We start from the raw sequence: 10,991 nt of genomic DNA, 5'->3' as shown, positions 1-10,991 counted from the left end.
AGAGGCCTGGGACATGGCTCAGTGGGTAAAGGAGCTTGCTGCCAAACTTGATTATCTGAATTCAATTCCCGGAACCCAGGGTAGAAAGAGGCCACAACTCAAAGTTTTCCTCTGGTCTCTACCCATACTCCACGGCATATACCCCTCCCCCATCAAGTGCACACAAAATAAAGAGATAAAATATAATTTTAAAGCCTTCTCGAGTAAGTAGTTTTCATGGCCATAAATGCTTATTACTATGGTCAATTTCTTTCTTTTCTTGGCAGTGCTTGAGATAGAAGCCAGGGATTGCTGTCTGCTAGGCAACCGTTCATAACCTCCAGCCAGCACTCTGAGTCTCGGATCCCATTCTACCTCACTTACGCCTCCCAGCAACTGCATGAGATAATTACTATAATCATTCCCATTTTACAGATGAGCAAACACACTCAAGTGCCCGAGGTCACTAGTTTATAGGTAACAGAGACAGGATTTGAATCCAGAAGGTATGTTCTCTGAACTTTCAAGGGCGGATCTGCAGGGTGGATCTGAGATGAGGCATGGCAACTTTATCTGATTCATACATAGTCCTAGGGTATTGGGTAGGACAGTGGCTTTTAGCACCACCTCAGTTTGGCTTAAAAAACAAAAAAAGAAAGAAGGAAACAAAAAAAAATCCTCTTTGCTCCTCTCAGGGCGTGTGTTAGACCTCATCCTGCCTGTCCGCCATGCTCTTCACATGCGCCACTGACCCTGATCCCTCCTGGAACGTCTGCTTTCCTCCTTGCTTCAGCTAATGGCTTCTGAGACACTAGCTCTGAGAGCAGCAGCCACTGAGTCAATTGAGTAAAAGGAGCAAACAAAAGTGAAACTCCACAAATCCATTGCTGTCCCTCGACATCCTCAGGGGACTTGTTCCAGGATCCCCACAGACTCCAGAACCTGCAGATGCTCTAGTCTCCCATACAAAATATCAGAGTTTGCAAACAGCCTCCACATCAACTCCTATATCCTTCAAATAACCTCTTGATTGCCTAGAATGCCTAGCGTGGCGCCGGCACTCTGTGAATTGCTATACAGAGCATTAACAGCAAGAGAAAGAGTGTTTGTATATGTTCAGCATGGTTGCAGCTTTTTGACAAATATTTTTCTCTCTGCTGTTAGCTGAACACACTGACACGGAACCCAAGGCCGTGGAGGGTCAAGATTGATTTGGCATCAAGAACATTCATTTCCAAAGGATATTCTTAACACCCTGGAGAGTATGCAAAAGAACCTGGTAGGAAGCAATAGAAAATGTTTGGCATTTTTATTCACATTCTAAACTTGAAATTAGGAAGACATAGCTGGTCATAGTGGGGCACTCATGTAACCCCAGCGTGTTGGAGGTGGAAGCAGGAAGATTAGCAGTTCAAGACCAACCTCTGTGACTGAAAGAAAAAGAAAGGACAGAAAGGAAAGCCTGAGAATCACAGACTGTACTGTCATTTCCTTAGCATCCTCGCTTGGTACAATTGACCTATACAGTTCCAATCACACCAGGATGCTTATGCCTAGCACCTGAGACAGCAGACATATTCTTCAAGCCACTCATGAAGTTAGGACCTATGACTGTCTCTTGTGTACTGTACTAAAGTATATTTTCCTCCACAGGTCCAGTTGAGAAACTACTTACATTGATCCTATTTTCATTTTTTTACATACACTGATATTTATGAAATAGATGAGGGACTTGAAGTGAGCCCTGCAAAGAACTGCGAATAATTCTGGTCGCCATGCAAGCAGAAAGTAGACAGGAAATAGCAGAGTGTTGACCTCACCTCATACATTCCTCTCAGACACATCATAATACCGGGTTGATTGGATCTGACCAGAAGTTGGTGACAGGAAAAAGGCACAAAAGAGCCCTGATTGTATCAAAGCTTAGATTCATAGCTCCTGTTCTCATCAACGACCTTTGTCTGAGTAAATGCTATCTGTGCCTTTGGGAAACTAGCTACAAGTATATTTCTATGGTTTTAAATAACTATTTTTCTTAGTGGTTTATTAATAGCTTAACTTTTTCACCAATCTAGAACTTTGCTACTCAAAACACAGTTTGCAATAGAATAGCCTGGCCTTCACCTGGTCGCTTATGAGAAACTCGGACTTGGGCACCATCAAGCACTGGACCATGATTTTAATTTTCTTTTTTCTTTTTACTTTAACCCCCATCACCCATGGCTCACATGCACATTGCAACTTGAGAGACACTGAAGTTTCTAAACAAAAGCCTTGAGGAACAAGAGTCCTGACAATTCAGTTCTTATCTATAAATCTAATCAGGTTTTTTTTTCTGTTGAATTCTTGAACCCCAAAGCTTATCGTTTTAAATATACATTATAAACATCCTTCGACAAACACTATAAACTGTCCCCTTAAATCCCAAATTCTGTTAAGCAATCTCTGTATAATGGCAGCGTTTCCTCATTACTCCCCATATACTTGAAATGAGCATCCCGACCCTGGCACCGCACAAACTCTGGCCGTGCATCTTTTGATCCCTGTCTCAACTTACTTTTGTTTGATCGTCCGCTTTAAACACATAGCAGAGGCTCTGCCGGTGCGCAGCATCCTCCTTAATGAGGCAAGCAAAGTAGCTCGGGTCGTGACTGTTGTGAATCAGTTTGTGCACACGCTGAGGCTTGCACTCAAAGATGCTGGAACAGATGAGCGGGTCCCATGGTTGACTCTTCTCCAGGTCAGGCTCGCACCGCAGTCCGGAGGGCGAAACCCAAAGGCGGACTTGCTTCGTCCCAGGCTCCTTTTTAGAGCACTGGCCACTAAGTCTGCGTACCTCGGCTACCACCCACGGCAGCATGGGCATAGTGGTGAGAGAATGCACGGGTAAGGAGCCCACCAGCTGCAAGCCGAAGTCCACGGACACTTCGTTAGGGAACGGATGCTTCCTCGCTGTGAATGTGATTGCCTCCATCCTGGGAGAGGTCTGAAGAGCCAGGAAAACGTGCTACTGTTTTCCTACTTTAAATGAAGTAATCTATTTCACATGCTTCCGAGGGCAGAATCCTGGGGAAGAAGAAAACAGACCATTAGAATTTAATGAAGCCACAGTGATAGCTGATTGCAGCGTTGTCATTCCAGAATTTAACAGTCTGAAACCAAACCGTAAGAAGAAATGGATACTCGTTCAACTAAACCCTGCCTAGAATGAGATTTCCTGAAATTGTGTTACATCTAAAATTAACCAGTTACACCGAAAAAGGGTGTAACTGTCACACTCACTGTGGGACACAAAGACCCTCCTGGGGATCTGTTGGAGAATATGAGCCTCCTACTGTCAGGGTGCAGGAAAAAGCATGGTGCAGGGGGTGGGGCTAGAGAGATGGCTCCACGGTTAGGACCACATGTTGCTCTAATGAAGGACCTCAGCTTAGCTCCCAGCTCCCACATGTTGGTTCACAGCCACCTGTAACTCCAGTTCCAAGGGATCTGCTACCTCCTTCTCACCTTTGCAGGCACTAAGCACACACATGATACACAGATACACATGCAAGCAAAACACTCACACATAAAATGAGTAAATCACACATACACACACACCCCACATATATTAAGAGCACGGGAGAAAATGAGATGGCTCTGACAGTTACAGTCTGGTGGATTACTTTAAAATTATGTCATGGAATTTTACAAAGATAATACAATTTGCCACCCCCAAAAGGAATCCTGTAAGGGGAAAAAACGTATCCACCCCTCTTTATAGTTTTCTGAAGTAGACCCATCTAACAGTTGACCTAATCACTTACAATAATTTCAAATTGACTTTTTGGACAAAAATCTAGGACCTCTTTCATTCTAGGCTACTGCCCTACTACTGAGCTATAGCCCCAGGACAGACTCATCTTATTTAACTTTACTTGATTTATGAAGCAAAGCTCGAGGGGTTTTCTTTTGTTTATGTTTTAATGTATATGAGTGTTTTGCCTGAATATATGTATGCGTATCACATTGAATGTCTGGTACCCAAGAAGGCCAGAAAAGGAGACAGAGTTATAACTAGAGGTATAGATGGCTCTTCGTCTCCATGTGAGTGCTTAGAACCAAACTGGATCCTCTGTAAGAGCAGTCACTGCTCTTCACTACTGAGCCGTCTCTCCAGCACCAAGAGGTGGCATTTACTAAGATATTTTAATATACATTTCAAGCACTAGCATCAGGAGCAAGGAAGGAGATGGGAAGAAACTGAGACATACCTGAGCACATGGGTATGGGCTCGGCAAAGCAGAGTCTCCCATGCTCAACATGCAAGGGGCTCTTCTGGAGTCTGTCTAGATCAGGGGTTCTCAACCTTCCTGATGCTGTGGCCCTTTAATACAGTTCCTCATGTCATGATGACCCCAACTATAAAATTATTTTGTTGCTACTTCATAACTGTAATTTTGCTACTGTTATGAATCATAATGTAAATGTCTGATATGCAGGATGTCTGACATGTGACCCCCCCCAAACGGGTTGTGACCCACAGGTTGAGAACCACAGGTGTAGGGGGGTTGGTTCTGACGCTTTGATCAAGAATCTGTGTTTACTGATGCTGAAGGTCCTTGCCCCCAATTGGTTTTTGATCTATCAATAAAGATGCAAGTGGCTAATGGTTGGGCAGAAAGAAAGAGGCGGGACTTCCAGGTTCAGGCAGGCTAGGAAAGAGGAAGAGAAACTAGATACTTGAGGAAGAGAGACAGGACAGACTTGGAGCTACAGGGGAGATCTTCCAAAATCTAGGAAGAAAGGGAAAGCGGCCCAAAAGTGTCTTGGGCAGCAAGATCAATGGGATTCGGAGAAGGTAACTGGGCAACTAAGCTGAGAGCAGATGTAGAGGTGATGAGCTAGGAGTGAAGGTAAGGGCTAGCCACAGAAGGCTTAGCCACAGAACCAATAAGCCAGTTTAAAATGAGCTAAAGTGTGTGTGTACCTTTTATCCATGAATCCAAGATAGCTCCTGGGCAGGTGTAGGTGTGTGTGTGTATATGTGTGTGTGTGTGCAACCAGCCAGGAACACAAAGCGGTGCACACAAAACTACAGGCTACACAGGAGAGGCTCAGGCTCACAAGTTCATACTCCATTAAAATATCCTTGTACTTTTCACATTCTAAACACTAAGCTAAAGATTAGTTTGCTTGGCTCACTGGAAGCCCACACTTTAACCGTTGTCACTTTACCAACAGATGTCAATAGCATCTTTTCCAAACCCAAACTCTCTTGATTAACTTTCTTTCTGTATCATCAGCATCTACCCTTGATGCATCTTACAGCTCATCCCAGGGGATGGCAAAGGCCTTTTGTGCTAAACTCAACTGCCAATAGCATCTAACCTCTATTCACCTTTACCCTGACCCAGCCTTGAGTCCGTGCCTCCCTGTAGAGTATTGACCAACACAGAAGAATCTCCAGGAAGGGACTGGTCCTGTACCTTCACTCTGACTCCCCACCACCTGATACAAGTAGGGCCTCCTCAAGGATATTTTAAACTACCTGACCCTGAGTCTGACACAGAGTGGAGCCTCATGGTTATCTTAAAGTACGAGAGAATCATCCCCTGTCCTCACAGGCTGATGACAACAAAGGATGAGAAGGAGGGGCATTTTTCTTTGACATCGACCCACCCTCTGCCTCAAGCCTTCCATTTCATTTTCTCACACAAATCTCTCCCAGATGTTTACTCTTGCTGCCTTCTCTCTCTGTTGCCCATCCATTTCTGCTTGCATCCTCCCCTGCACTGGAATGACACTGAGAAATCTATGTGTTAAAGCCACTCAGGTCTTCCAGGTTGTGAAATCCTGAAACAGCAAAGTGGTCCTTCCACTGCCTTGCTCCAGGCAGACCACACCTCCCTTCTTCTTTTTATTTCTTCCCCATTATCATACATCTTGTGTACATGTGTTTGCATGTGTGTCAGTGGACGTAGGTGGGTGGGAGTGTACATGGAGGACAGATGGTGATGGTGACAGTCATCCTCCAGTTCTGCTCCAGCTTATTCATTTAGGTAAAGTCTCTCAATCAAGCCCAGAGCTTCCCAATATAGCTAGTTTCCATAACCAGTTTGTTCTGAGGATCCCTTTCTCTGCCTTCCCAGGCTGTGATTACAGGTAAGTACATGTAATTATCATGTGCAGCCAGCATGCATGAGGGTTCTGATGATCATAACTCTGGCCCTCACATTTGCATGGCGAGAGCTTACTTGACCCCAGCCTTTGTACACTCCCCTTCTTGAGACTCTTCTGGCTCCTGCCTTACCTGCCAGGTGCTTCTTTTCAGGTTATTTGAAGGCCTCCAACCTCTGACCCTACTCTTTCCCCTTATTACACCTGCTTTTTCTTTAGACAATATTACCTTTTGGTGCCAACAAACACATCCAAATAACATTACTGGCAATTTTACGCATGCTATGTGTTGTCTTAAGGCGACTCTTATGAACCAGGAGATCAAAGTTCTTGAAGAGCTTGTCACAAAGTGACACAGAAGAATTTGTATCAGGTCCCAGAGGCTACTCTCTTGACTACTAACCCCATACACAAAATGAGCTGACCATAGACACTCTAATAATTTCCAGATAGTTTTTCCTTACAGACACTTTTCTGAGTTCAAGATCAGCCATTCTTACTTTTATCTCACCTTCTTTGCTGATAAGTACCTCAGCCTGACTGTAGCTGTTTTACAACTCAGTCTCATCCCCCCTTCCCAGAACTTCTCCTCCCGCATCTCAGCAAAGAGCATCACTGTCCAGTCACACTGCACTCCTAGGGCAAATGCCTGAGACAACCAACTTAGAATGAGAAAAGTTTTGCTTTGGCTTAAGACTGCAGACATTCAAACTGTGACAGGTTGGCTATGTTGTTACTCTTAAGAGATGACATTCTAGCAGGAAGGTGTGGCAGCTACATCACTTAATCCACACAAACAAACAAGAGGACAAGGAAGGGCCTAGGGTCCCACCATCTCCTTCAAGGGCACATCTTAAGTATCTTAGAGACACCTCCCCACTCCCCACCCCCCACAAGGCTCACCTTTAACAGTCCCATCATCTCCCAGAAGTGGCTTCTCAAAGACCAAGCTTTTACCACTTGGACCTTCTGGCAGCGTTAGGGATGGATATGACAGCACTGGCCACAGGCTCTGAGATTCCTCCCCGATCCCATCAGTCCTGACTCTACCATATAAATATATCTGACCTTTCCCTCCCCTAGGGAACGCTTCGGCTATTCTACCAGTCATCACGGGCCATGAGCTCCACACATGCACATTCTCTTGGACTCCCCCGCCTTATATTCCCTCTAATGTCCTCTTCCACATACTTTTTGACTCTTAAGATAGAGAAGCAATCACAGTCACCATCTAAGATGTGGTTTCTCATGGCCTGGTGCCACAGTACATGCTGTTCCATTCCCCTCTTTGGAACATCAGGCTTGTCACTGACTGTAAGGGGCCACACACATACACTTATGCATATGTGTGTGAGTATGTGTGTGCACATGAATACACTTGTAACGGATAAGCAAGCCTTCACAGTTCAACTGCTGAGGGAAGAAGTAAATTTCCCGCGTGGAAGGTAAAGGACCAACAGCAATGACCAGAGTCAGCATTGATGCTAATTTCCCAACTTCCATGGTCCAGATGGCACCTATCACAGTGAATTCCAGTAAAAGAAGCTGGGCTTAGAGAACTGCATTATGGGGAGGGGTACATTGCACCAGAGGAAGTCACTGTTTCTATCAACCGTAGATGTTTACGGCAGAAACATGATGAGAAATGTAGTTCAGAACAAAGGCACTCGGTATCCTTGCTCGGGGGATGTGTAGAAACATGAGGGACCCACAGAGAAGAATCATCTCTCAACCAGCCCCACTCTCATCTTTTGATTCCAACCTAAATATTTGCATCACTGCTGAAGCAACCACAGCCTCTTTCTTCCCAGTAGCTCAGAGCCGCCAGCAGCACGTCCTTTCCATTACTGAACTCTGAGGCCTGTCATTGTGTTTATTTTAAGAGTCTGAATAGGCATCCTTCAACAGGATTGCAAGCTTTTTAAACTGTTAAAGTTTGGAGTTAGGAAAAAAATCAATATTCAAATTCTAAACCTTTTCTAAGATCAAAATGAAGTCTGTTCTTTACTCTGTTTTCCCATATTTCATATATATGAACATCCATATATATGCATGTATTCTAAAAGTAACATTTTGTATTTTGAACATAGCTTAGAACTAATTTTCAAGATGTATTTTTGTTATTTCTAAGTATGTGTGTGTATGTGGGTATGAGCCCATGAATGCAGGGGCCCTTGGAGGTCAAAAGTATCAGGTCTCCCTGGAGCTGGAGCTGCAGGCAGTTGTGAGGCAACCAAAGTGGGTGTTGGAAATCAAGCTCTAGTCTTCTTAAAGAGTGGTATCAACTCTTAACTGAGGAACCTCTCAAGCCCCAGTGCTATAGGTTGGCTTTTTTATTTATTTTAAATATTCAAACCTCCAACAATAAAGCAATATTACTTTATTTAAATATTGCTATCTTTAAAAAATAAAGATAGTCATGTAACAATAAAGCAATATATGCCTGAAAATATTTTATGAAAGTGGGAGTCTCTCCCTCTCATCCTCTACTCTAGCATACAGCCTTTCATGTAACAGATAGCCATAAAAGTTCATATAATCCAGTAAATAATATTCTCTCCCCCTTTACAGGTAAAAGCCTGGCTTGACATCCAGCCCTGTAACTGAATCTGCCCTAAGTTCTAACCGTTGACAGCTGTTAATCTCAAGACGTGTTTAAAGAAACTCTAGAATTAGCACAAAGGGCAGACCTGAGGTCTATCAATTATTTTAGGTAATGCACTTATAAATCAGGTGGCAGCAAGCATGACAGAATCCTTCTCCGCTTTCTTGTCATTTCAGTCTCCCAGTGAACAATCACTCATCGAATTAGTTCTGCCATTTTATTGGCAAAAGCATCTGAATGCTTTGGATGCTTCCCTTTCCAGCCACCTGTGTGGGATTCTGGCGAAAGCAGTTAGACCTTAATACTGCTTAGAAAAAAAGAATCAAACTGAAGTTCAATATCACACATAATTATTTCTGAGTAATTCAGATTATTCTAATGTAAGTGTTACGGTTTGGATATCAACTGACGCACAGAGGCTCCTGTTCTGAGCAGTGGGTGCTGCGGTTTGGGGAAATTGTATGGCCTTTGGGATATGTGGCCCAGCTGCTGGAGACAGAAGTGGGTTGGCTGCTGGGGACAGGACCCTAAGCCTATATCCACCTCTGGTTTCAGCCTGTGCTCTTTTCCCATTCTGTCAAGATGTAAAGAGCCCCACCATGCTTCCCGCAGCACATGCTTCCCTTTCCTCCTGTCAGTCACAGCAACACAGGTTGGCCAACTCAGGCCACCATGATGAACTGGTATTTCTTGAGCTTGGGATCCAAAATGGAGTCTTCCCCCCTCAGTTGCTTCTGCTTGATATTTTGTCAGAGCAACAAGAAAAGTAACTAACACAATGGGATTCAGAATAACTTAGGCTAGGTAAATGATCATATTATCGTTCAATCATGAAATTGTCATGAAATAAATGAAATACCCCATAATATTAGCAAATCACCGCATTGTTTTCAGAACTATTCCAAGTCACCTCACTTTCAGGAATTAACCCTTGCATTTCAAACTCCCAAGTGAACTACCTATTGTGAGGTCCCTTCTGTCTTGTACCCATAGCAGTAAACATCTCCACCTGTTCCTAGGATCTTGTTAGCAAAGTCATGTGTGTGCAAGCCTGAACCTCCCAGATAATCTTTAAACATAGCCACCCAAACACAAGAGCATGCTTTTCCAGGAACCTTTTCAACAGTCTTGTTAAGGAGATCTGCTACCCCTGAAAGGATGCACTTAGGATCATAAAACTTTAAAGAGAGCCAGGTCCTTTTAAGCCATTTAGGAATTTACCTCATATATGAAACGAAGTGACTAGGTTCTAGAGAAGTGGCTTGTCTAAATTAAGTGACAGATTTGGGACAGTCCAAGCCCCTGACTCCTATCCACAGGCTGGAAAGAACCTCAACTTCCCCCATGAGAACACTTTTAAGAGTGAAGTTAAAAAAGCAAGTCTCTTAACTTCTCCAAATCTGAAGTTTATTCTTATAGGAGAATAAAATGAGATCATATTTCAAGTTTCTTCTGTTTCTAAAAATCTGGTGACTGCAATTTCCATAATGCAGGATACCAAATGTCCTCCACATTGTGTGAGGATATAAAGCTGTTTCCATCTTAGGTTGAAGAACAAAAATGTGGGGGAAGTACACGAATGCTAAGAACAAGAGAAGCCGGTGCACTTCTCTTGTGCCACGCTGCACAGTGGGAACCCTCTTTCTTCCCGGCTCCACAGCACCCCATCCCAGCAAACCACAGAGGGTAGGATAGAATTTTTCAATAGCCAGCCTGGGCAGTTTCAGCTGTCATCTGCCCAAATCCTGGCAGAAGGGTACCAGGGCTCAATGTGGTTTGAGTGGATGCCCTAGGGTCATGTTCAAGAAGACTGGCACTCAAAGTGGTGGTGTTAAAAAGGTTTGGGACCTTTAAGAGGCAGGGCCTAGTGTTGGGTGGTTGGATCGAGTCCCCCCTCGTGAAGAGATTAAATACTACTCTCATGGTGAGTTGCTTCTGCAAGAATAACAAAAGGGGTCTCACATAAGGGGTCTGGTCCATCCCATACCCTCGTTGCTACTTCCCCTCGTCACTCAAGATCTCTACTCCTCACACAGCCTCAGCCTTGTGATGCTATTCACCAGGTTATGTTGCATCAGGGTGCCCTTACCATATGTGTGTTCCTTGATGTCCTAGTTTGGTTCCTGTTGCTGTGGTAAGACACTGACCAAAAGCAATTTTGAGGGGTACAGGGTCTATTTGGTTTACACTTCAACATCACAGTCCACTAACGAGGGAAGGCAGGGAAAGAGCTTAAGATGATGGAAAC

The 10,991-nt window shown here is 44.0% G+C and overlaps 1 protein-coding gene across 1 annotated transcript in view; it reads right to left on the bottom strand.

Annotated features, from left to right (window-relative positions):
- The window catches only part of Tbc1d1 (TBC1 domain family member 1), a 211,451-nt gene that overhangs the window by 182,907 nt on the left and 17,553 nt on the right, over nucleotides 1-10,991 (bottom strand). The window contains 1 exon segment of the mRNA XM_029477292.1: nucleotides 2,537-3,045. Within this exon segment, the coding sequence (XP_029333152.1) occupies nucleotides 2,537-2,953 (417 nt within the window). The 5' untranslated portion in view covers nucleotides 2,954-3,045.

The sequence above is a fragment of the Mus caroli genome, chromosome 5 (genome assembly GCF_900094665.2).
Source record: "Mus caroli chromosome 5, CAROLI_EIJ_v1.1, whole genome shotgun sequence".
NCBI lineage: Eukaryota > Metazoa > Chordata > Mammalia > Rodentia > Muridae > Mus > Mus caroli.
The sequence above is the reverse complement of the archived record's forward strand: the minus strand, read 5'-3'. Positions and strand labels throughout refer to the sequence as shown.